This window comes from Chelonoidis abingdonii, chromosome 1 (genome assembly GCF_003597395.2).
Source record: "Chelonoidis abingdonii isolate Lonesome George chromosome 1, CheloAbing_2.0, whole genome shotgun sequence".
NCBI classification, from domain to species: domain Eukaryota; kingdom Metazoa; phylum Chordata; order Testudines; family Testudinidae; genus Chelonoidis; species Chelonoidis abingdonii.
The window spans coordinates 216,807,663-216,834,696 of NC_133769.1; the positions used below are offsets into that span (position 1 = coordinate 216,807,663).

The 27,034-nt window shown below is 49.4% G+C and overlaps 1 protein-coding gene across 3 annotated transcripts in view; it reads left to right on the forward strand.

Annotated features, from left to right (window-relative positions):
- CFAP47 (cilia and flagella associated protein 47) overlaps window positions 1-27,034 on the forward strand; it is a 761,390-nt gene that overhangs the window by 72,533 nt on the left and 661,823 nt on the right. For all 3 annotated transcript variants that reach the window (XM_032799255.2, XM_075059737.1, XM_075059740.1), the window contains exons 20-21: window positions 419-563; window positions 19,634-19,728. In XM_032799255.2, coding sequence (XP_032655146.1) covers window positions 419-563; window positions 19,634-19,728 — 240 coding nt within the window. The remainder of the gene's footprint in view (window positions 1-418; window positions 564-19,633; window positions 19,729-27,034) is intronic.

Sequence of the window (27,034 nt, forward strand, 5' to 3'; positions counted from 1 at the left end):
TGCAAAGGGACTGAGGTGAATGTGAAGAGAGATTAAAAATTAAATATACCTGTGGCAGCTGAGGGATTTAACTGTCTAAATGTATAGTATGTAAAGGTTATAAAGATGAAGGAAGGAGAAGAGGAGAAATAGAATGAAATTAATTTAATTGAAAAATTATACGCAATTTGAAACATTTCACTAGTGGTACAATCAATGGTATTATAGCAGTGGTTCCTAAACTGTGGTCTTTGGCACCCATGAAAGATCTAGGGCCAATAAAGGAGCTGGATAGGCAGTTGGTGAACTGAGAGGTTCGGTTAATATAGGATAACTTATGGATCTTTGAACTGGAATATTTTTAAAGTACTCTCCAACTATACATATGACTTTATAACACTCTTACATTTGTTTGTTTGTTTGTTCTTAAACTTAACAGGAATCTTTTAACTTCCATGGTGTTTACGCTGGTTCCACCCAAGGAATTCCCTTTTTGCTTCAGAACAAAGGAGTAGCACGTGCAAGAGTGGAGTTTGATTTATCCAAATATAAAGACTTTACATTGAACTTCAAAGACCAGTCAGGTACTTTCTTTTGTTATTTCAGAATTGTAATTAATAGAAAAATACAATAGCAGTAAAAGAAATCCAAGCTGAAGTTCTTCTCGTATAAAAATCTTACTGATTCACTGTTGTATAGAAAGTTTAAAGGCATTGTGTAAAGCACTTGATATTTCTTGGCTTTTAATATAAATTAAGAGCTTATACTAGTCCTGTAAAATGACGTTAGTTTTACCTTGCTTGGACTACTTTTTCTACACAAAACAAGACTGTGTTCCACAGAAATGATACAAATGGATTGGAGATAATGCTAGAGAAGTGTCAAAAATCTAAGTTTTATAAACTGTTATTTTTTTAACAAGCATAAAATAAGGTCATGTTATAGTCCTGTTCTTGATTCCCTCTTTATGTGAAGATGGATTTCTAGCATCATGCTATCTTTTCAACCTTGTACCTATCGAGTTGAGGTTTTTCCTCACAAAATGAACAATTAACTATCTGAGTTTGTACTTGGCTTAAATTAAAGATTTTAGAAATATCCCACAACTGTGTTTTAATACTAATTCCTAGAGTAATATTGTCATGAAAGAGACTGTTTTACTTTTAGTGGGTGTCTGTTGTACCTGTCTCGGCTATGAGATGGCTGGCACACCTGCAGTTGTGTATTGTCTTTGCTTATGCTAGTTAGGACAGAGCAACTTCTGTTGTTAGTGGCAGAGGAATTTCCACTCAAGACAGCCACATAGTGGCTGTTCACGTGGACGTTTACAAAGCATTAATGTTTGGGTTTGGCCTTTAGGAAGAAATCCAGCTTTGTTGTTTCAGTTCTGCAAAACCTATTTCTGAAGCAGGGGAGCCCATATCTTTTGTCTTCTAGATTTTTTATTTTCTCTTTTGGATGCCTTTTATCTAAGTTGGCCAGATTTTGAAAGTTTTAGCTTTTGATCATGCGCTTTCCAGTGTGCTTCCAAAAACTTAAGGTGGTATCTTATCACTACTGTGTAGGTGGGTTTAGGAAGGAGTATTCAAGTTACTTGTCAGTTTCTGAACTGTTGTTCGTATGTTCTCTGTTGTGTATGGTCATGGCTTATTTTCTTTTGAGATATATTGTTGCCCCTGAGTGGCTAGTCAAGTTTGGGGTCCTGGGGATATTCCAGCTGGAACTAGAAATTGACAAAAGCTGTTTTTTTCTTTGAGTTCTTGTTGATTTCTAAGGAATGTACAAAGTCCTGCTTCTCTGAATGCAGGAGAAACCAAAAAAACAGTGGATAGCATCTTTGCTTACAGGTCAAAGCCTCTTTAGCCAGCATCAGACCCAGAAGAATCTTTCTCTAGAGCCACACGGTGCTTATATGCTGGTGGCTGAATGAAAGCCAATCATCAATCTATGTCTGTTTCTTGTCCGCCTCCCTTCCCCAGCTAGGCTTTTTCCACTCACCTGATCAGAACAATGCCCAGTGGACTCCTCCACCCACATATTGCTAGCTTCTGGGCAGACTCCATTATGCCTTGTTTTAGATGTAGCCCCCTTAACTGTCTTTTACAGCCCTCTCAAAGGAAAGGCACACTGATGCATAATTTTCAGTGAGGTTTTAACTTGACCATTAACAAGGTTTAGTGCAGCTCATAACACTGTCTAGAGCAGGGGTGGCCAACCTGAGCCTGAAAAGGATCCAGAATTTACCAATGTACATTGCCAAAGAGCCACAGTAATGTGTCAGCAGCCCCGCATCAGCTCGCCCTGCTCCCAGCTGCCTACTGGCTGCCCTGCCGATCAGCGCTTCCTCCCTTCCTCCGCAAACCTCCTGATCAGCTGTTTTGTAGCATGCAGGAGGCTCTGGGAGTGATAGGGAGGGCAAGGCAGGCTCAGGGGAGGGGGCGGAAAGGGGTGGAGTGGGGGCAGGGCCTGTGGCAGAGCCAGGGATTGAGCAGTGAGCACCCCCCAGCCCACTGGAAAATTGGCACCTGTAGCTCGAGCCCCAGAGTCGGTGCCTATACAAGGAGCTGCATATTAACTTCTGAAGAGCCACATGTGGCTCCAGAGACACAGGTTGGCCACCCCTGGCTTAGAGCTACTCACTGTCCCAGAGTGAGAATCCTGGCAGATGGTGCCCATGAAAGAAGGGAGAAATTGCCTGAATTCTGCTTCTGGAAGATTTTATCACAGTGCCGTCTCACTCAGTCATCCACCCTTCACAGGCCCAGAGTTGCAGAGTACTGTTCCTGAGGTGGCATACTCTCTCATGAGCTGTCTTTGAAAAGTTGTGTTGAAACCTGTGCTATTTAAGGCTTTAAAAGGATCATCTTAACCCAAAACAGATAGTTTCATAAAACTTTTGTTGGATGAATGCACAGAATGGAGCCAAAGAAAAACATGTAAATTGAATCTTGTAGACTTTATGAAGGTGGTAATATAATATCTCAGAATGCTTATGAGGTTAAAAGTTGACATATGAATAGATTAGCAGTTTCTTGAAAAGGAAGGCGTTGCCAGTGTTAATAGTCCTGCAGCCATCTTGATTTGGACCTTTGTGAAAACATTGACTAATTGTCTATCCCTTCTGGTCATGTTGTGGGAGAAGCACAGAGCTTTTCAGGACATCCTGTCACCAACAATGCAAACATGACTTTTGCCTTTGTGGTGACTTTTCCGTGCATCCAGGCCACAAATGGAGCATTGGCAAAGCAGAAAGACCCTTTCTAAGAACATCAAAGATGTCATGTTATTGCTATGAGAACAACTGGGTCTCAGTAATTTCTACAATGCCAGGTTTAGCATTCCTTCTACCGCTTTCAGAGTGTATAATTTAACTCTGTTCCACTTTTTGTTCATTCTCCTATCTTTCTATCTTCTGTCTAATCTGTTCAAAACTCTGTCAGTTTTGGCATTGATTTAACTCCATTGTATTATTGCCATAAAGAGCATGGCAGGCTAAGCGCGAGTAAGCAGTGTGACAAAGTTCCTCCTCTACCTTGGGGGGTCCTGTGCTTATTGGCAGATTGCTCACCTCAGTGATCTTCCCCATAGTCTGGATCAACTCCTCCTGTGTCTGAACAGGAGTTGGGAGGTTTGGGGGGAACCTGGGCCTGCCCTCTACTCCGGGTCCAGCCCAGAGCCCTGTGGATTGCAACTGTCTATAGTGCCTCTTGTAACAGCTGCATGACAGCTACAGCTCCCTGGGCTACTTCCCCATGGCCTCCTCCAAATACCTTCTTTATCCTCACCACAGGACCTTCCTCCTGGTGTCTGATAATGCTTGTACTCCTCAGTCCTCTAGCAGCACACCCTCTCACTCTCAGCTCCTTGCGCCTCTTGCTCCCAGCTCCTCACACGCACTTCCTCTCCTTTGGCTCCCCCTCACCTGACTGGAGTGAGCTCCTTTTTAAACCCAGATGCCCTGATTAGCCTGCCTTGATTGGCTGCAGGTGATCTAATCAGCCTGTCTGCCTTAATTGGTTCTAGCAGGTTCCTGATTACTCTAGGGCAGCCTCTGCTCTGGTCACTCAGGGAACAGAAATGCTTCTCCTGGGGCCAGGAGTAGCTCATCTCCTTTCGACCGCTCCGCTGTAGAGGAAGGAGGGAGGGCTGCTGCTGCTGCTGTTCCTGGGCTGGGCCCTCGCTGCTGCTGTTGCTGCTGCTACTGCTGCTGCTGTTCCTGCTTCTGCTGCTCCCCTGGCTGGGCTAGACACCACCACCCCACCCCTCTCCTGCTATCAGCTTGCTGGCTGGCTAGTAGATTCCCCCCCCCCCTCGGTTCCTGCTGTTACTCCACCTACAGCCCTTGAGGGAGGGGGGGGCTGCTGGCCTGCTTCCCAGAGAGGGGGGGTGTGAGGGACCCCGGCTCTTGTTGCTGAGGACACCTTCTGAGCGGGGTCCCTCCTGCCTGGACACCAGACCACCACCACCTGGAGCTGCTGGGACTGCTGTGGCAGTTGCTGGCGAGCTGTTGGAGCCCGGAGGAGGTGAAGGAGGAGAAGGGGACGCCGCCTGCTGCTGGAGACCACGTGAAGACCACTGTGGAGGGGGTATTCCTGGACTGAGTCTTTTTCAACCTGTGCTCTTGTGGTGGGGGTTTGGACTGTGTCTGTTGGGACACCGGGGGTGTGGCGTGGAGCCTGCCCCCGGTCCATCTGTGTTCCCTTTCGCCCCCACCACCATCGTTGCCCCCTCCACCACCCCCGCTGGCTGTTTTCCTTCGCTTTGGACTCCTGCCTCTGGGACTGAGCTGCTCGCCTGACCCACCACGCCCACTTCCATCGTTTGGGCCTGCAGCAGCAGCAGCCAACCATTGACTTTTGCACAAGTGCCTGTGGGCGCACCACCTTCCCCCCTCCCCCTGGACTGGCCCCTTTCCTTTTTTGTCCGCCCCACCTATTTCCCTCTGTGGCCCTGCTAGTTCTGCCCCAGCCCTGCAGCTATCCCCCGTGGTCCCTCTGCCCCATTCCCAGCTCGCCCTTCTCCCCCCCACCCTGTGCTCCCCCAGCCCTGATTGGTCCCTCCCCTCGTGCGCCCCCCCCCCCATGCGCTTGTGCCTTCCCCCATTTGAGTTTCCCCTTGTTCACTGCACCCCCGCCCATCTGCCATTGTCCCCCCTTCCCCCATTGGAGGAGCCGGAACTTTCGGTGCCCCTGTCATCCTTCCACCCTAGCCTTGGTTACCCCCACGCCCCTTTAGCTTCCCTTTCTGGCCCCCCTCCCCAGTGCAACTGGAGGAGCCGGAACTCCCCTCTGCGTCGGTGGTCCTGTCACCCTTCCCCCCCTCGGTCCTTGTTTGCTCCCCATGCCCCCCTTTAGCCTTCCCTTTCTGGCGCCCTCCTCCCCTATGCCTGCAGCGGCGGGGAGGGGTGGTCGCCTCCTCTCCTTCCCCTCCCCTCGCTGTTTGTCCCCCTCCCCACTCTCGTTATGGCGGGGGACGTGGCGGGGGAGACCCTCGCGATGCTCCCACTGCCCCTCCTCCACCTGCCCCCATGTCCACTGCCCTAGCCTCCACCTCCTCGACCGCCGCTGCCGATCCACCTACCTCCGCCCCTGCTGGGGCACTGGCAGCGGCGAGTACCGGGGAGACCTCCGCTGCTGCCACGTCCCTCCCCCCTTCCGATTCGGGGGGAGCTCCCCCAGCCGGTGGGAAGGGTCGGGGTGGGAAGAAGGGTAAGGGCCCCGCTAAAAAGGCCAGGCCCTCCATGGCGGAAACTGCCCCCACTGCCGCAGCCCCGCTCCGGCTGCGGCATCCCTCCCCGCTATTCCCTCCACCAGCTCTGCGGGTGTTCCCTCCCCCGGCCCCAGGGCGTACGCCCAGGTGGCGGCGGCCCCCCCGCCTGCCGCCGTCTCCTCCGACCACCGCTTCCACCACCATCTACAGCGGCCGGGGACCCTTTCCCACCTTGACCAGGAAGCACGGCGTCCGTTGCCTCCTGGTGCCCGCCTCGCCCCACGTGGAGACCTACGTGCGGGCGTTGGCGAGGGTGGTGGGGCCCACGGCCATCGTGGCGGCCTCCAAAATGTACGGAAGGTGGTCTTCTTCCTCGCATCGGAGGCCGCCGCACAGGAGGCGGTAGAGAGGGGCCTGGCGGTGGGGGGCGTGTTTCGTCCCCCTGGAGCCGTTGGAAGACCTGGGGGTCGCTTGGTCCTGACCTCCGTCCCTCCTTTCCTGCCCAATGCCGCCCTGTTGCCCGCCCTTTTCTGCCCTGGGGCGCCCCATCTCCGTCATCAGCCCTCTCCCCTTGGGCTGCAAGGACCCCGCCCTCCGTCACGTCCTCTCGTTCCGCCGGCAAGTGCAGCTTCAACTGCCGCCGGCGGCGCGTGGCGGGGAGGCGCTCGAGGGGTCCTTTCTGGTCCCCTACCAGGGGCCCACTACCCACTACTGGGTGCATTATTCAACGGGGGAGGCCCGGTGCTACCTCTGCCGGGTGATGGGGCACATCCGGAGGGATTGCCCCTTGGCTCAGCACAGAGGAGCGTCAGGGACCCCCGAGCCCCGGTACAGTGCCAGCCCTGTCATCACCCCTGGCTGCCCGGCACCCGAAGCTGCCCCTCCTCCTCCTCGGTCCCCCACTGTGGAGGAGGGTGCTGCGGGAGTACCGCCAGACGTGGGAGAGGGCTTGCCCCAGGGGGAATCCTCCCTCTCTTCTGCTGTCCCACCACTGCCTCCCCGAGTCCCTGAGCCATTGCCCTTGCCCCCCGACCCGACCTCTGTTGGCCAGCCCCCGGATGATACCATGGAGGGCTGGTCCTTAGTGTAGGAGAAGCAGGGCAAGCAGAAGGCTCGAACCTCCTTACATCCTTCGGATTCGGAGGCCCCCCGGAAGAGCAGGAAGTGGGGCACTGATGACGAGCCTTCCGCCTTGCCCCCTGATGACTCCCGTTCCGTGGTGTCGGCTGGGGACATCGTGGCAGCACTGGAAGGTAATGCCACCCTTCCTCTGGGGTCCCTCCCCGTGGAAGCCCCCAAGGGAGCCTCTCTCTTCCCGCTCGAAGCCTCTGCAAGTGCTGACGTGGGTATCGCCTCGGGTGCTAGCGGGGAGGGCCCTGGGGTGGTGGATGGTGATCTCCCTTCCATCTATGAGGAGATTGAGGCCCTGGGTCTGACCTCGGTCACGCAGGGGGAGGCCGACCCTCTGCTAGCGGGCCTTGATCTGGGCGACCTCACCACGGTCCCCCCTGTCCCCGAGTTCCCTTCCTCTAACCGCTGCTTCTGCTCCCACCTCTGGGGGTCCCCTGGATTCTTCCATCAACCCGGCTGCGGGTGACACCCTGTTGATGGCCGCCGAGCCCATTGGGGCGATGGCCAGTAGCCCGCTGCCGAGACCCGGTTCCCAGGGGGTGTCCCTCTTGGGTGTGGAGGACCCGCCCTGCTTTCTAGGCTGGGACCCCGTTGACGAACATCTGTCTCTGGATGCCGAGGCTGCCACACGTGCCACAGTGGCTGAGCCCGGCATCGTTAGGGGTCCCCTTCCTACTTCCCAGATCCCTGAGCCTGGCCAGGAGGAGCCACCGTCCAGTGGCTCAACTATAGAGGCTCAGGATCCTGCCTCTACCCCCTTCCCAGTTTCTCTCCCTGATCCCCGCCCTACTCCTGTTAGCCCTGTCCTTGTCCCCACCACCTCCTGTGATGCCAGTGCCGCCCCTGGGAATACCCCCCAGGGAGCGGCTTCAGTAGTATTTCCTTGTCCTGACCTACTGGGGGCTGCTGTTCTCCTTCCGCCACCCCTTGTTGAACCGGGGAGTGGGTTGGGTCGCGTGGCGTCGGCCCATTGGATGCCACGTCGGGGGTCTGCCCCCTGCCTGCCTGCCTCGGTGGGCCACGGGGCTGTGACGGGGGCCCCACTGGGGGACAGTCATCAATCAGTGACCCCGCCCCCCCATGCGCTGAGGGAGGAGCTGCAGGAGTTCCTTGAGGACGTCCGTGGCTCCCGTAACAAAGTCCAGCTTGCGCTTCGGCGGTGGGAGGATTTCCATCAGATCCTCCGGGCCGCGAGGCTGCGGCCTACCAGCGGGTCCACCTCTTCCGTGACTGTTTACTCACCTACGGGGTAGGTCACAGATTGCTGCGCGGCCTGCCGGAGGCCGTGGGTGTGTCTGCTGGCGAGCCCCCCAGCCCTCCTCATGGCACCGATCATCTTTCCCACTTTAAACACCCGGGACTGTAGGATGGGTCTCCGCAGGAGCCAGGTGCTCTCCTTCCTCTGGGAGGGAGGGTACTCTGTGGTTTTCCTGCAGGAGACCCATACGGATCTGGCCACTGAAGCTAGCTGGTGGCTGGAGTGGGGGGACAGGGCCTACTTTAGCCACTTCTCGGTTTGCGCGGCTGGAGTGGCGACCCTGTTCTCCCCCGACCTCCGACCTGAGGTGCTGGGGGTCGCCGAAGCTGTGCCGGACCACCTGCTGCACCTCCGGATCCGCATGAAAGGGCTTGTGGTTAATCTCGTCAATGTTTACTCCCCTACATCGGGCCCGGAGAGGTTGCTTTTTTATCAGCAGGCATCCGCCTTCCTCGGCTCCCTGGATCCTCGTGAGTGCCTGGTCCTGGGAGGGGACTTTACCACCACCCTCGAGGAACGAGGCCGCTCGGGGACTGAGCAGTGCCCAGCTGCCGTGGATGTCCTCCGGGAGATCGTCGAATGCCACTCCCTGGTGGACGTCTGGCGCGACCACCACCCGGACGATGTCTCGACGTTCCCCTTCATCCGGGTGGAGGCCCCGCTGCTACCGGCTGGACCGTATTTACCTGTCGCTTTTCCACCTTTCACGGGCCCACTCCTCCAGTATTCGGCCGGCCCCCTTTTCAGATCACCACCTTGCCACTGTGACGGTCTCTCTCCGCACGGAGAGGCCGGGGCCGGCCTATTGACAATTTAATAATAGTTTGCTGGAGGATGCGGGCTTCGTGGCGTCCTTCCGGGAGTTGTGGCTGGCCTGGAGAGGGCGAGGCGCGCCTTTCCCTCTGCGCGGCAGTGGTGGGACCTGGGGAAGGTGTGCACCTGGCTCTTCTGCCGTGATTACACCTGGGGCGCTAGCTGACGGAGGGATGCGGCGATAGGACAGTTGGAACGGGAGGTCTTGGAGCTGGAGAGACGTCTGGCCCCCAGCACCGAGGATCCATCCCTCTGTGGAGTGTGTCGGGAGAAGTGAGAGGAGCTCCGGGCCTTCGAAGACCATCGGGCCCAGGGTGGCTTTGTTCCATCCCGCATCCGCCTCCTTTGGGAGATGGATCGCGGCTCCCGCTTCTTCTATCCTTGGAGAAAAGGAGGGGGGCCAAGAAGCATGGAGGATGGCACCCCCCTCACGGATCCGGCGGAGATGTGCGAGAGGGCCAGGGCCTTCTACGTGACTCTCTTCTCCCCGGATCCGACCGATCCTAATGCTTTCAGAGTGCTCTGGGGACAGACTCCCGACGGTCAGCACGGGCAACCGGGATCAGCTAGAGCTGCCTCTCACTCTGGCTGAGTTCTCGGAAGCCCTCCGTCGCATGCCCACCAATAAATCTCCAGGCATGGATGGGATGACCGTGGAGTTCTGCCGCGTGTTCTGGGATGTCCTCAGCCCAGACCTGGTCACCGTCTGGGCCGAGTCTTTGCAGGGCGGGGTCCTCCCTCTCTAGTGCAGGCGAGTCGTACTCGCCTTATTGCTGAAGAGGGGGGACCTCTGTGACTTATGGAATTGGCGTCCCATCTCGCTCCTCAGCACTGACTACAGAATCGTTATGAAGGCCATCTCAATGTGGCTAGGGTCTGTGCTGGCAGATGTGATCCACCCAATCCAGACCTACACTGTCCTGGGCCGCACGATCTTTGATAACCTGTATCTGGTCCAGGACCTTCTGGAATTAGAGTGTAGGGATGGTCTGTCGTTCGCCCTCTTGTCCCTGTATCAGGAGAAGGCGTTCAAAAGGGTGGACCACGGGTATCTCCTGAGCACTCTGCGAGCGTTCGGCTTCAGACCCTGGTTTGTGGGTTTTCTCCAGGTGCTGTACGCTTCTGCGAAGTGTCTGGTCAGGCTCAACTGGACCCTGACCGAGCCGGTCAGCTTCGGGCGAGGAGTGCGACAGGGGTATCCCCTCTCGGGTCAGCTGTACACTCTGGCAATCGAGCCCTTCCTCTGTCTCCTCAGTCGGAGGCTGACGGGGTTGGTGCTTTGGGAGCTGGAGCTGCGGCTGGTCCTGTCGGCATATGGCGATGATGTGCTCCTCCTGGTCCAGGACCTGGGTGACTTGGTGTGGGTGGAGGCTTGCCAGGCCATCTACTCGGCGGCTTCCTCCGCCTGGATCAACTGGGTCAAGAGCTCTGGCCTGGTGGTCAGGGACGAGTAGCAGGCGAGCTCCCTCCCACCCGCGCTTCAGGCCATCTGGTGGAGCGCGGGTCCGCTGCTCTATCTCGGTGTTTACCTTTCTGTCACGCACCCGTCTCCACCAGAGGACTGGCATGGTTTAGAGGGCAGGGTGATGGAGCGGCTTCGAAAATGGACGGGACTACTCCGGTGCCTCTCCCTTCGAGGGAGGGCACTGGTGCTCTATCAATTGGTCCTGTCCATGCTCTGGTACCGGCTCAACACCCTGGTCCCAGCCCCGGGTTTCCTGACCAACCTCCGGACGACGATTTTGGAGTTCTTTTGGCCAGGGATGCACTAGGTCTCTGCAGGGGTCCTCCATCTTCACCTAGAGGAAGAGGGACAGGGCCTGAAGTGCCTACACACTCAGATCCATGTCTTCCGTCTCCAGGCCCTGCAGAGGCTCCTGTATGGTGCGGGTAGTCCGGCGTGGAGCGTACTGGCGCACGCCTTCCTCCGCCGCTTCCGAGGGCTCCGATACGACCGGCAGCTCTTTTACCTCTATCTGAGAGATCTTCCGCGAGACCTCTCCAGGCTGCCGGTCTTCTACCAAGACCACCTCCGGACCTTTTCAATGACCAGGTCTGTGGCGGCCACTATGGGGACCAATCTCCTCATGGAGCCCCTGCTACACAATCCCCAGCTTCATGTGCGGTTGGCAGAGTCCCCCACGGTGTGCCAGAGGCTGGTCTTGGCGGGAGTCAACAGGGTCGGAGACCTCCTGGACTATGACCGGGGAGACTGACTGGATCCCCTGACATTCGCTCTGCGCATGGGGCTCTCCTGACCTCATACTCCCTGGCGTATACTTCAGGCTTACCTCGGCGAGAGGGCATGCCCCACCCACCCTCCACCGAAGGCCCCGTGGACATTTTTATCGGGCCCCTGCTCTGTGGACCCAGTTGGCCTCCTCACCCTTTTACTGCGAGCCGGCTGCGGTTCTGTTCCAGGCCGTGCCACGGAAACACCTGTACATGCTCATGTTCCACACTCTCCATTACCTCACCCTCGCATCCTGCCCTGATACCAAAGGGCGGGACCTCCTGCCACCTCCCGAGGGTGAAAGGCCCCGGTGGGCCAACTTATACTCTGCCCTGGTTCCGAGGCCCGCTGGGGATGTCAGTTGGCGCCTCCTTCACGAGGCCGTGAGCACAGATGTGTACTTGGCGCGGTTTACCCCGTCCCCAGCACCTGCCCTTTTTGTGGCGTGAAAGAGACCCTGGCACACACTTATTTAGAGTGCGCCAGATTGCAGCCCTTGTTCCGGCTCCTCTTGAACTTTTTATTGCGATTTTGGTTGCACTTTTCCTCTCACCTGTTTATCTACGCACTTCCCATCCGTGGCCGCACAAAGTCGCGGGATCTCCTTGTCAACCTCTTCTTGGCCCTGGCCAAACTTGCCATCTACAAAACCAGGGAGAGGAGGTTGGCTGATGGGATTTCCTGCAACTGTGGGGCCTATTTCTGCTCCTCTGTCCGTTCACGCGTCCGGGCAGAGTTCCTCTGGGTGGCGTGCCCTGATTCCCTTGATACCTTCGAGGAGCAGTGGGCGTTGTCTGGGGTTCTCTGCTCTGTGTCCCCATCAGGTTCCCTTTGTTTAGTCCTATGATCTCACTCCCGATCCTGTTTTTTTTTTTTTCATTAGTTTTCCCCGTAATTATTTGGTGTCACGGACCTGTGGATCCTCCCCTTAGGCTGAGGGGAGGTCCTTTAGAATTGGGCGGGCTTTGCCCGCCCACCTCCTGGATACCAATAGGACCAGACTCCTGTACCCCACTGGCCTGGGTCTGTCAGAGCAGGCTTATTCCACCGTGAAGGAGAACCAGTGGGAGAAGACCACCGCATGCAAGTCAGATCCCAGATGTTGTTTCCTCAGATGGGAGGAAGTGCACCAGGATCCAGAGACTAATACAACCTGTTTGTGAGCAACCTGTTCATGTATCTTACCCGCAGAATGTGAATGAACTAACAACAGAAAGACAGCAGTTTGTCTTTCTTATCTATCCTTTTTTCTTTCCCTCTTTGTGTGTTGTGTTTATCTAGATAGCAGGATTATTCTTAAAAATGATTATTACAGGAGAGCCAAAATCTAATGTTTGACTGGTTTCCCTTCATTTTCTCTAAAGAAAGACATTTGACTTGAGCAAGAAACATTTTCACAAGCTATTTTTTCCTTTAAAAGACTTTTCTGTCAATACAAAAAAAGAATTTCCTCCCCCCAATGAATGCTCACTTAAGTTTTGGTTTTCAAATATTTCAGTCATTTGTATTTTGTTTGTTTTTACATTTGTGCATTGCGGAAATGTTAAATAGGATTTCTATTGGGTGGTTGCTGTGGCGAAGTAAGTCAGGCTGTGTTTTCACTAGAAGCGCTGTAGTGGCACAATTGCAGCATTATAGCTGTACCACTGCAGTGTTTCAGGGTATATCTACACTGCAATGTAAGCCTGAGTTAATGGGGCATTGACTCCTGTTAGGAAACCCTGGTCTTGGATGTCTGCGTTGTATTTAAATCCTGTGTTAAGACTCTCTCCCACCCCCCACCCATGCTCAAACCTAAGGCTTTGTGCACAGACCCAAGTCAAAGTAATGATATTCCAGAGTCCTTAGTGCCCCCTCAAATTGTGGCCGCTCTAGCTCTAGGACCGTGGTGCACTGTGGGAAAACTTTACTGTGTGCCCTGCACGTTACAGGAAGTTTGAACAGCTCACCAATCTCACTGCAAACCCAGGAGGCTCTCTGATAGTGTGCTCTCATATCAGAAGAGAATGGGTTAATGGTGACTTAAGTTCCCTGTAAGCTGCATGGCTGCTCAGTAGCCTATTTAGCGCCGCACAGGCACTCAGGAAATTCACCCAGCCATGGCGGCTGGGGGGAGGGGCGGCCCCCAATGCAGCCCCAGCTGGACCTGCCACGGTGGCTGGGGGCAGGGCAGCCCCAACACATCCCCAGCCGAACTGCCGCAGCGGCCAGGAGGGGGTGGCCCCAACACAGCTCCGGCAGGGGGAGGTGCAGCCCGAATGCATCCCCAGCCCAGTCCCAGCCTGGACCTGCCACAGCAGGGGAAGGTGCACGTATCTTGTAGCCTGAGCCGTTGTGGTGGGAGAGGCTCCTCTCCCCACAGGGAGAGGGAGAGAGAGAGATCCTGCTGTAGCCCCAGAGCACCCTCATCCCTGGCTCCACCTCAGTGCCCTCACCTCTATTCTCTCCCCCAGCCCTGAGCCCCTCATCCCTGGCCCCCTCTCCCCCCACACACTGCAACCCTTTGCCCCAGCCCTGAGATCCTCATCCCTGGCCCCACCCCGGAGCCTTCACCCCCTGCACCCCAACCCTCTTCCCCAGCCCTTAGCTTCCTCCCATGCATCACCTCCATATTGGTGCACATAGCAAAATTCATTCTGCACATGTGTGGAAAAATTAGAGGGAACACTGATGGTGACCTGAGCTGTAGAGCCCTGCCTGGATACAACAATGTGGATCCGCATCCACAAGAATCACCTTGTATCTGTTCCACGATCTGCACTCTGTCTCTTATCTGTATCCTCACCGCATCCACAACGGCATGGTATCTCACAGTGCCTCTCAGGAGGAGTGTGTGTGCGTGTGTGTGTACTATATAAGAAAACTATATTGTTTAATAAATGTGCACATTGTTGTTGGTTTTTTTAAACCTCAATCTTATTATACAACAGGTATCAGAACAAATAGCCTTTTATAATAAAAATAATATAATAAATATCTTAAGCCAATAATGCTCAAAATCACAAACTGAACTATAAAATAAAAAAGTCTGCTGTCTGTTTAGCTTGTGATTTATAAAGTCATCACACTTAGAGCTCAGCAATCCCAGTTTTTGCACCAGCCACCAGCTCTTTGGCTTAAGGTTGGTTTCCCCCCTGTAGCGGTTCTCATGTTGAGGAAATTAGCAGTGTATTTCCATCCAGATTTTTGCCTTTATCACACAGTGTTTGCAGTCTTCTCCCAACAGCTAGGATGTCAGGGGCTGAGGAGGGAGCCTTTGCCTGCTTGTCCTATAACTGTCAGTCTCCAGGCTTCCTGCTCAACACTTCTTGCTGTGGTCTGCAATATGCTGTTGATTTAAAGCCCCACTGAGGTCTCAATTAATAAAACTGTTTGTTTGCTGCATGTGGTGCAATGCTTTACCGGTGAGAAAAGAAAGCCATGAGTACTAGTTCCTCTGGCAGGCCGCTGGGGTTTTTTAATTGATCACAGATTTCCCCTCCCCCGCCCCCTCTCCCCCAAAAAACCTAAATTATGGGATTATCTGCATCGCCTAGTTTGAGTTGCTGATAAAGAGGTAACTGAAGCTGATGATACTTTCAATAGTCCAGATAATGCAAGGGACAGAGTGTCTGTTCTCCCTGTGGAAGCATGCAAGGGGAATACTATTGCAGGGCTACAGCGCTTAATTTTTGCTTGGGCTGAGCCCTGGCATGTCTCGGCTTGGCAAGTCACACTTAGGGTAGCGCAGAGGGTATGTGTGCGAGGAGAGGAGCAGCGACAGCAGGTGCTCTGTGACTTCAGGTCCGTTTCCCCATATGGGCACAGGAGGGGGGTCCAAGAGTTAGGGATGAGTGGGGAGTGCAGGGTTGAGGGGCATAGGAGGGCGGTAAAGGTGCCCTCTAGCTGCCCAGCCTGTGCTTAATTTGTGCCAGGGCTTGCCAAGGCTGAGCCCTGAAACCTTGTTCAATACGAATTAAGCACTGCAGGGCTATCTACCTGCCTTGAATTGTGCTGGTCGCAGACAGGGAAGAAGTGTATGCAAAAGCTAACCTGCTTGTACTATCTAACTGGGTGAGGCACTGTGTGATTCAAATCCTAACAAATACATTAGGCTTAGATTAAGGTTTTGTTTTATTTCTTATGGTAATCTACTTTGATCTGTTTGTTTGCTATCACTTGCCACTTAAAATCTATCTATCTATCTAGTAAATCTATTTTGTATTTTACCTAAAACACTGTGCATTGTTAGAAGTGCAAAGGGAAAAGTCTTAGCTCAGAAACAAGTGTTAGTGCATGTCCACTTTCCTTTGTAGAAGTGGCAGACTGGGTAATAAATTTCATACTGAGGTTTTTGACCAGGGCAGGATGGTTCAGGGTCCTAGGCTGGGGAGCTGAGGGTATTTTGGCTGTAGCCTCTCTGTTGTGGGTTCATGAGTGGCTGGCCAGAGCATTTATGAACACAGCTGGGTGTGGTCCCTGCCTGTGAATGTTGGTGAAAGCTTGAAGGGCTTTGCAGCTTGTCACAATGCAAGAGGGAACCCAGATTGGTGAGACAGAGGGCTTAGCTGTACCTGAGTTCCAGGTGGCACCACGGGGGGGGGGGGGGGGGGGACGGGACCCGTCACACACTAGATGCAGGGGTGGAATGCGCAAACAGTGCAACTCGAATGAGAAGGGGTCAGTTGTGCTTGTATAACTGCTGAAGTGGTGGAGACGACAACATCTTCATTCTTTGTCATTTTATCATCGTCGCTTCCACAATCGCTATCTGAATCCTCAAACTCTGTATGTGACCATTGTGTCTCCTTTGGTGATGGAGTCTGTGTAACTGACGAAAGAAGCATAAGATTCACTGCAGGAATATTTTTCTCTTGCAATATGACAAGCTTCTTGGTTTCTTGATAAACTTCCTGTCTTTCCTTTTCACTGAAAACTTTCATCTCCTTCATTTGTGGGTGCAGGAAAACTGCTACTCTGTGCATAGGCTTGATCTCAACCTTTTTGATGAGACATTGTGAAGCTTGGGATTTGAGTTGACTTAGACTGTTTATATCAGTGGTAGAAGGATGGAGATGCGTTTTCAGCCTTTTGTACCAAATGGGCACCAAGAGGAGAGTGGGCTGTGACTGCTCTAGTGCATCTGACGCCTCCTTGCAGGGCTGCAGGAACTCTTTTACAAAGCTCAAGGTCTAGTGGTCTATGCTATCAATGAGCTGAGTATCCCCCTTTTTTGTCAAAATTTCATATATTCTGTCTCACTGCTGCTCAGTTATCTTAAATGTGAATAGTTTGCTATTCTGTCATGTTTCTATATCTCCCCTTCAGAGACTTTTTCAGTCTGTTTTGAAGTCCAGATCTCCTGAAGTAAGTAATGAGATTTCGGCATGCGTGGATCAGTTAGGTTACTGCTTCCTCTTTCTGGTTTCCCAGTTTGGTAGTATGATCACATGTGGTATTTATGATGTGTGCTGAGTATTCGCACATAAGACTTGAGGGATGCAACCATGTTTGCTCCCTGGTCCATGAGGAAAATCATCTGGTTGGCAATACTGTTTATATCAAATCTTCTGAGTGCCTGAAAAACAGCCAAAAGAATGTTCTCTGCAGTTTTTGATTTCCCACTGTCATGCTGAGCCACACAAACCATGTGCTCCACCATTCCAAACTGCTGTGGCTCTCTGTAATGAACAGTTATTCCCAAATAGGCAACCTTTCTGTAATCATCTGTCCAAAGATCCAGGGTAACCCCTCCACCCACTGTGCCAAGAATGTTTTTAAGCTCCATTGAGATTTTTCTTTTTTCTTCTGCCACAAGTGCAGCATCCCGGGCTAGATGTTGTGGAATGTGGTATTAGTGCATGTGCATCCATTTAAACATATATGGCACCTGTGTTAATCAAACACTGAAAATATGCAAGGAATCCCTCACCACTGACTACCTCAAAAGGTCTTACGTCTGTTGCTACAGACTTCAGTAATTCCTCAATCACAGTTGGCTCTTGCTCAAATCGTGCTTTCACACATGCATAGGGCAAGACACATAAACGTGAGGGCTAAATTTGGCCCTGGATCTCTCCTATACTATGGAGATCCCTCTCCAGTGGATTTCATTTCCCTTAGGCAGAAGTGATGGTGTGGTTGCTGAATTTAAATGGGTTTCTAGGTTGTATGTTCCAAGTTGCAGGGCTGTGTCGAGGTACAGCGAGTGTGGCATAGTGAGAGGTTTGGACTTCCGTTATCTCTGGAAGCAGGATCTCAAAGGCGGGGAAGAAGCTGCCTGCAGCTCATAACTTATAAGGCTGCTTCCCCGCTTTCAAGATCCTACATTTCCTCTCCCTCCGTATACAGAGTACAAGGAGGTGATAGATCAGGACAGGGAGCAAAATTCTCCATATTCCTATCACTGTGTTTTAAGCAGCCAAGCAATTTAGGAAACCTCTCCTGAGTTCATTGCTTTATCAGGTCTGTTGGAGAGAGAGGCAGCTGCTTCTGCAAAGTAAGTGAGCAGGGCGGATTTTGCTACTTGTCTTGATCTTTCACCCCTCCCCACTGCCCTTTCTCTGTATATAGTGGGGAGAGGGACTGTAGGATCTTGAAGGCAGGGAAGCAGCCTCATAGGCTATGGCTTCCCTGACTTTGAGATCCTGTATTTAGAGCCCTGCATGGATACAAAATGTGTATCTGCATCCATTCCGTGATCTACAACAATGGTCCATGGATGTAGATATGCATGGATTTGCAGGGCTGCCATTTGCAAAGAAGTGTGTCTTCAATTTTCAGTAGAGTGGATTGCAGATTATTGGGTTACAGAGGACTAAGGAAGTTGTCCCATGAAATTGTGGGATACTTTTGGATGACTCCCAGGACCTACATCAAGTGGGGCTGCATCTATGCTGCAAAGCCGTACGTCTCAGACTTTGGATGCCAGCTTGAATCGAGCTTGGACCCTCCAGCCCTGCAGTGTCCTGGGATCCTGGGTCCAAGTCCTGTGATAGTGCAATTACAGTGTAGCTGCAAGGGGGGTTAGGCATGAGCCTGGGTTCATGCAAAGGCTTATGTTGCAGTGTAGAAATATCCTCAGTGTAGACACTTGCTACGGCAACAGGAGGGGTTCTTGTGTCGCTGTTAGTTAGTTAGTTAGTCCACCTCCTGGAGAGGTGGTCACTAGTTGACTGAAGAATTCTTCTGTTAGGTCAGGTTAACTACATTGCTCAGGGGCTGGATTTTTCATGTCCTTGAGTGACATAGCTGGGTTGACCTAACTTTTTAGTGTGGTCCTGGCCTCAAAATCCTTCGGGGGGGGGGGGAGAAAACAAAACCTGATTAATGTTATGACAATGAAAAAAGAGTTTAGAAACACCAATGAGCTGTAGTAGCCCAATAACATAACAGCAGTAGGATACTTAATGTTCATGTGTTTTTTTTTTCTTTTCTTTTTTTAAATATAAATTTTAATAGGCTTGTTGGGGAGCTTCCTTATGTAATCCAGGAACTAAATGGTGGACGTTCTAGAGATTCAGGCATAAACAGCTGGCATGTGCATGGGGTATGTCATGCATTGACTCCAGTACCACGGCTTTAGCGAGTAGATAGGAAAATCTTTGAGCTAGGATTAGACTGTATCTTACAAGTAAGAAATAGTGAATTCAGCCATAATACATTACAAATAGGGCTGTTGCCTTATTAAAAAATTAATTGTGCGATTAGGGCTGTCAAGCTATTAAAATTAATGGCGTGATTAATCAAATTGCATGATTAAACAATAATAGAATACCATTTATATAAATATTTTAGGACGTTTTTTTACTTTTTCAAGTATATTAATTTCAATTACAACACCGCATACAAAGTGCACGGTGCTCACTTTATATTTATTTTTTATAATAAATATTTTCACTGTAAATAAATGTCTTTCACTTCACTTAATACAAGTACTGTAGTGCAATCTCTTTATGTTGAGAGTTGAACTTATGAATGTAGAATTATGCACAAAAAGTAACTGTATTAAAAAATAAAACAATGTAAAACTTTAGAGTCTACAAGTCCATTCAGTCCTCCTTCTTGTTCAGCCAGTCGCTCAGATAAACAAGTCTGGTTACATTTGCAGTAGATAATGCTGCCTGCTTCTTGTTTACAATGCGACCTGAAAGTGAGAACGGGCGTGCACATGCTATTTCTTTATAATTTTTATGGTGGAAATATTTGTAATAAAAATAATATAAAGCGAACACTGTACACTTTGTATTCTGTATTTGTAATTGAAATCAATATTTTTGAAAATGTAGAAAAACATCCAAAAATATTTATTAAATTCTAATTATTGTTTAACAGTGCGATTTAAAAGTGTGATTAATTGCAATTAACTTTTTTGAGTTAATCGTGAGAGTTAACTGCGATTAATCGACAGCCCTAATTACAAAGGAAATTATATCTACCCATATTGGTAATCAGTTTGTAATATGGTAGCTTTTGCAAAGGTTTGAGTATACTATTGTAACATATAACTATCTCTGTATTTTATTTGACAGTGGTTGATTATTGTTCTCTGAGGCTGTATTTGTATTCTGTGGAGTTAGAGGGAAAGTCAACTCTGCAATGTTTGTTGTACTTCACACCAAAAGAAGTAAGTTTATATGGCAGTTGTAATGACAATAACTTTAAATGATGCATTTAATCTGTTTTCTAAGATTAGAGAAAATAGATATCCTACATATTTTGTGTAACAAAAGTACTGAGTAGTTAAAACCAGCAAACCATAGTGGCCTTGGAATTATTTTCTCGAAACTATGTCGTTGTTAAGAAAATAAATTCTGAAGTCACGTCTGTGTAACTGTTACACACTTTTTACTTCATAGTCCTATGAAAAGTTTAAATCTATTTCTCCAAGCACTTTTAAAAAAAAATGTAAAATATGCACAATCAAAGGGAGCGGGGGAAGAAACGTTTCTCAAAATATCAGCCTCTTCCAACAAATTGCTCAACAAATTTGCTGTCATCACAACTCTTACCTCCCTAAATGTCTCTGAAAATACAGGAGTTTCGCAACATGCCCTGAAAGTTGAGAAATTTGGCCTCTGATGGACTCGTTTGAGGAGAGTGAATTGCAGATTTGGGTAGCTCTCATGAGTCTGTTCTTCATTAGAAAAATGACCCATTAGGTGCGGATGATAAAGTAATATAACCCACGTTTACCACTGTTTTAGAAACTGAGGACATTTCTACACAGCAACTAGACATCCGCGGCTGGTCTGTGCCAGCTGATTTGAGCTTGCAGGGCTCTGGCTGTGGGGCTATTTCACTGCTGCATAGAATTCCGTGCTTGGGCTGGAGCCTGGGCAGTCCCAAACTTGGGCTCCAGCCCAAGCCCAGAAGTTTGCACAGCAGTGAAACAGCCCTGTAGCCCCAGTTCTGGGAGCCCGAGCTGGCTGGCACAGGCCAGCCACGTTTTTCTTTGCTGTCTAGACATACCCTAAGGGTAGGATTGCCAACTTTCTAATCGCACAAAACTGAACACCCTAGCTCTGCCCCTTCCCCGAGGCTCCCCTCACCCCTCTCCCATTCACTACATTCCCCTTCCCCTGGGGATTCGTCTCCTCCACCCTTACTCATTTTCCCTGGGCTGGGACAGGGGGTTGAAGTGTGTGGTGGGGTATAACTGGGGGTGCGGGCTTTGAGGTGGAGCCAGAAATGAGGGGTTCAGGATGCGGGAGGGGTCTTTGAGATGGGGCAGTGAGTTGGGGTACTGGAGGGGGTTAGTGCTCCGGATGGGGGTGTGAGCTCTCAGGTGGGGTTGAAGGTGAGGGGTTTGGGGTGCAGGAGGGGGCTATGGGGTGGGGCCAAGAGATTTGGAATGTGGGAGAGGGTTGGGGTTTTGGAGGGGGTGCAGGCTGTGGACTGGGTCCAGGGATGAGGGGTTTGGAGCGCAGGAGGGGGCTCTAGGCTGGGGGGATGGGGCTGAAGGATTCGGTGTGTGGGAGAGTGCTGTGGGTTGAGGCAGGGGGCTCTGGGCTGGGAGTGCTGGCTCTGGGATGGGGCCAGGGAGGAGGGGTTTGGGGTGTAGGAGGTGGCTTGAGGTTGGGGGTGCGCTCAGGGCTGCGACAGGGGATTGGGGTGCAGGCATACTTCCGGTGGCTCCTGGTCAGTGGCACAGTGGGAGAGGAGGGGGCTAAGGCAGGCTTCCTGCCTGTCCTGGCAATGTGGACCACGCTGTGCCCCAGAAGTGGCCAGCAGCAGGTCTGGCTCTTAGGCGGAGGCATGCAGGCAGCTCTGTGTGCTGCTGTTATCCGTAGGCACTACCTCCCCAACTCCTATTGGCCGGGAACTGGCCAATGGGAGTTTGGAGTCAGGGTGGTGGCAATGCATGGAGCCCCTTGACTCCCACCTGGAGCCAGAGCTGTTGGCCACTTCCGGGGTTCAGCGTGGTGTCAGAACAGGTAAGGATGAGCCTGCCTTAGCCAGGCAGCACCACTGACTGAATTTTTAATGGCCCAATTGGCAGTGCTGACCGGAGCCGCCAGGGTCCCTTTTTGACTGGGTGCTCTGGTCAAAAACCAGACACTTGGTCACCCTACCTAAGGCACTAGGATCTAACCAACTCCACATGTTTTGGAGAATAGTGAGCTGAAAGACATGTGCATGTTGGCAATTACAAACAAGCACACCTCGTTTGGATTCAGTGCTGTAGCTGAGGAGCCTTGTGCATTGGCTGAAGTCTCCCTCCCCCTCACCCCATTTCTATTTGAAATAAGCTTGGAGGTGCAATGATTTTGGGGAGGAGGCAAAATATCACTCCTTCTAAGGCTTTAAGAAAAGGGCATCCATTGTTTCCAAAAGGGTCATTAGAAAATAACATTTACATAAATAACCACCTCTGCTTTCTCAGACTTGGCTACTTGGTTCCTTTCCTTTAGGGCCTCTCTGAGACCCTACCGTCCTTTCCCAGCGGGCTGTTTTCATCTCCCTTACATTCATGGTAGAGTCTAATGAATCTCTCCTGCTCCAATGAGTCAGCAGTAATTTATGTGCAATTCCCTGCAATGTTTTAAATGCTGCTAACAGAGCGGGACAACAAGAGAATCTTATTACCTCTTTTATACTGTCCCTGCTATATTTATCCCAGGTTTCTTTAAGAATGCGTTTGTTAATTTAATGTGAGAAGTCTACAGATTTCACTTCTGTAACAAAGCTTAAATTTGTTTTGGTTTAATTTTGATAGAGAAGGATTTTCAAAGTTGTTAAAATACTTTTCCAGTAGGCTTCATATTCTCAATCTTTGGGAAACAGTGTCTTATATTTGCTGTAACTCATGGATTTTAAATATCTAGCAGAGAGAGAGAGAGAGATCTCATATATATGGTCTGTGTGGCATACTTGGTTTGTACAGAATCTAAGCTTTCATTAAAAAAATTAATAAATAATTTCTAGTCCTCAGAGTTGTAGAGAACCTTCCAGACAAACTGATTAGTCTTATCCTGAATTTGCAGGCAGGCTGACACAAGGACATGGGTGTGAACTCCCTTGCCCCCTATTAATCTCACAGAGGTATCAACTCTAAAGCCCAATGACGACATGTTAATATAAACACTATTATTTAATTAGTAATGGTGTTATTGGATCGAATGAAGGAGAGGGTGGAAGTAGAGCCCATAGAGTTGAGAATTTGCTATGAGGGGGTGATAAGACAAGGAAAAGAAAGAAGATGGAGAAGGAAGAGAAACAAAGGGCAGAAGTATTTAGTCTTACAGGTGACCCTACTGATGCTGAATGCCAAAACAAGATGCTAAACACATGATATATAATAGCCGCAAGTTATAAAGGCCATATTCTACTCTGGATCTTTGTGCAAGCCTCCTATTGACATTGGTGGATGTTTGCCGTGGACTGAGGAAGTAGTATATAATCTGTGTTGTTAAACTAGCCTACTAACCATAATTGAAAATGGAATTTGGCTCTCTCTACTGAATGAGTTTGTTCTAATCTTTACAAGTAAAACAATAGATTCCTTATGCATATAATGTGTATTTGCTATTGATGGGGTGAATAAGGCCTGATCTACATTTAATGAGATCCTTCCTTAGAATTCTTCCATCAACCTAGCTACTGCCTCCTGCTTATATGAATTAACTACATAGATGAAAAAAAAAACCCTTCTGTTGATGTAGGAACCATCTATACTATGGTGCTACAGTGTCGACATCCTAAGATGCCAATATCCTGGAAAATCTCTCTGCTTTTACCAAGGACCATTCTGAAGTTACCAAACCTCTTGTGGTGGAGCTAATATGATTTTTTTGCTATTTTGTGCAATTGGTCACATTCAATTTATCCTCTGAGATTTAGTCTAACATCAGTCAACCCCCCACAGGACTACCTTTTCAATTACAGACATGGTATGACTCAGTGCTATATCTTATATCGAGTTAGTGTGAGATTTTCATTTCTGTTTGTCTATTGAAAGTTTTGTTCACTTATTTTTACAAAGATCCCAAACGGACTAGCATGCTTCACTATGTCTATATACTCTGTGGGTATGTCTACACTGCAGAGAGACATCCCTGGCTGGAGCATCAACTGACTTGGGTTTTCGGATCTTAGATTGTGGGGCTGTTTAATTGTGGTGCAGAGTTCTGGGTTGGAGTCCAGGATCTAGGACCCTGTGAGATGTGGGGGGTGGTCCCAAAGCTCGAGCTGAAGAGCTGAAGTCTATGCTGCAATTAAGTAGCCCTGCAGCCTGAGCCCTGGGAGCCTGAGTCAGTTGACATGGGCCAGCTGTGGGTTTTTATTTGAAGTGTAGACATATCCTGTGAGAGAGATTCTGGCCCCACTGATGTCAGTGGCAAAACTCCTCTTGACTCCAGTGGAGCCAGGATTTCATATTTTGATTCAGTATCTTTTAACTCCGGAGTAGGCAACCTTTGGCACGAGTGCCAAAGGCAGCACGCGAGCTGATTTTCAGTGGCACTCATGCTGCCCGGGTCCTGGCCACCAGTTCTAGGGAGCTCTGCATTTTAATTTAATTTTAAATGAAGCTTCTTAAACATTTTAAAAACCTTATTTACTTTACATACAACAATAGTTTAGTTATATATTATAGACTAATAGAAAGAGACTTTCTAAAAATGTTAAAATGTATTACTGGCACATGAAACCTTAAATTAGAATGAATAAATGGAGACTCAACATACCACTTCTGAAAGGTTGCCGACCCCTGTTCTAACTGCTGATCTATTTATTTATTTATCTTTTTAAATGTGCCAGATGCAAATCAATGAAATTGCATCCTGCATAAGTGAGCACAGATTTAGGGTCAATTTTTAAAACTGGTTGTTTGTAGAAAGGGTGAAGCTGAATTTCTGGAAACTTGGGAAAGGATAAAGTAGTATAGGCTATGTAAAACAAAATGGGAAAAGAGATTGATGGAACTTTCAGTGAGTAGGGGTATATTTTAAATTTTGTATTGTCAAGCTTGAAGATATGCTCTTTTATTTTACCAGTAAGATCCCTCGACATATACATTTCATTTACAAGGGCATCCTTTTGTAACTGCATTCTCTTGGAAACATTTTTCAGTTTAAAATCACCATTAATGATCAAAAACTTTTTTATATGTGTTCTTCCTCCTACTTGAAAATCTGTCAGTATTAATAAGAAGCAACAAAGTAATGTCACATAATTGTTAATTTAGATTTTATTATAATTAAGGCTAAGATTTAGTCATGGGCATTTTTAGTAAAAGTCATGGACAGTCACGGGCAGTAAACAAAAATTCACGGTGCCATGACCTGTCCATGACTTGTACTATAAATACCCCTGACTAAATATTTGGTGTTGTGGGGGGCTTCCGGGGCACAGCTGCTGTTCTGGAGGAGGGGTCTCTGGGGTGCCTGCTGGTGCTCAGGGGAGAGGGGCAGCGTGGGACCGCGGCAGCTGCTGCTGGCTAGGGATCAGCCCTGCTGGCTTGGGACTGCAGCAGCAGCTGCTGCTGGCGGTGGGGCAGCCCAGGACCGCCACTGTTGTGTGGGGGTGGTGTGGCTGGCCCCGGGGCTGCCAGAGTGCTCAAGTGACCCTGGGGTAAGTCGCACCTGCCAACTGCAGAAGTCACAGAGGTCCTGGAAACTCACGGAATCCATGCCCTCTGTGACAGACTCACAGCCTTAATTATAATGGACTATGGATGTAATAATTAAAAAACAGAGTAAATAAACACTTGCTAAAAGTGTGATGTGATTGTATAATAAAATTCTGAGTTTCTTTTACATAATCTGAAATAAATCCATTCTTTTTATTTGGCCTCATTTTACACTCTGAATTAGTGTACATAATAAACACTTACTCTTATATAGTGCTTCATAAAGGAGGTAAGCATCCTTATCCACATTTTAGAGGTGGAGAATGTATAACACATCAAATGGACTATAATTTGTTAAGTGTGGTATGTTCCACTCAATGTTATGGATGAAAAACATATTAACTAGTAACTGTAGAAAGTTCTCAGAATGTTGAGAGGTTCCAAGGTCTTTGTTTGGGCTGCTTCCACTTCTGTGGTCTGGAGTCTGTGCCTCTGATTCCTTTCTCTGCAGATTTCCCAGGGGTAAGGGGAAGGAGGTACCACTTGGGCCTAATGCCCCCCAGAGTGTGTGTGTGGGGCAAGGGTGACAGAACCTTTATAGAAGTAGGGGAGAGGGCAGTGAACCAGCTGCCCTCTCTTCTGGCACCATAGCAGCCCATGGTAGGTGGAACGTGTAATTGCAGTGCCTTCCCGGCAGAATCTGTTATTCTGAGTGGGGGTGCGAGGGGGGGAATATCTGGAGGGGATATATCTGCGAGGGACATTAATTCTGTGATTGTTTCTTTTGTTAAAAAGTGGGGGAAGGGGACAATGGCTCCCTGGCCTCCCCAGTTCTGGTGTCATGGGGTGGGGTGTTCTCTGCATGGTTCCGGCCAAGAGGCAGCTGATTCCCCTCTTTCTGTTTGAGAAGGAAAGGTTTCGTTTTGCAGGTTTGCTCTGTGTGGGGATTGAGAGGTAGAGGAGAATGATCGTAACATTAATATTTTAGTTCACTTAAATTTTTAGTGTAAAATGAAATATTTGTTTTTTTAATTTGTCTGCCCTTGACTGTCTATGGACTTCTATTAAACAATTTATTTATATATACACATACATACATATACCTGTACCCTGATATAACGCTGTCCTCAGGAGCCAAAAAATCTTGCCACGTTATAGGTGAAACCGCATTATATTGAACTTGCTTTGATCCGCTGGAGTGCACAGCTCTGCCCCCCCCCTGGAGCACTGCTTTACCGCGTTATATCCGAATTCATGTTATATTGGGTCACATTATATCGGGGTAGAGGGGGGTGTGCGCATGTGCATGCGTGTACACACACACCCTGATAACAGATAACAATTTCACCTCCAGGTTCTAAATTTAGACAGACTTATCTTAAAATGAATTAGCTCAAATCCTGTCAAGTATTTGATAGAAATACTTAGGGCTACAGTTTTAATGTTTTTTACTCAGCTCAACAGTCTGAAAGTACATAAGTGCATCTATAACTGAAACACATTTGTCTTGGGTACAGCTGTCATCAGAAATCTGTGCTGGCAGCTCTCCCCCTTGCTTCTGACATAGAACTTGTGTGATAGTAACATTGCAGTTGTAATGAGGGCCTGTTTCCACTCTCTAGGACAGTGGCTCTGAACCTTTCCAGACTACTATACTCCTTTCAGGAGTCTGATTTGTTTTACATGCCTTGAAGTTTTACCTCACTTAAAAACTACTTGCTTACAAAATCAGTCATAAAAATACACAAGTGTCATTGCAAACTATTACTGAAAAATTGCTTACTTTCTCATTTTTACCATATAATTATAAAATAAAGCAATTAAAATATAAATAGTACACTTACATTTCAGTGTATAGTGT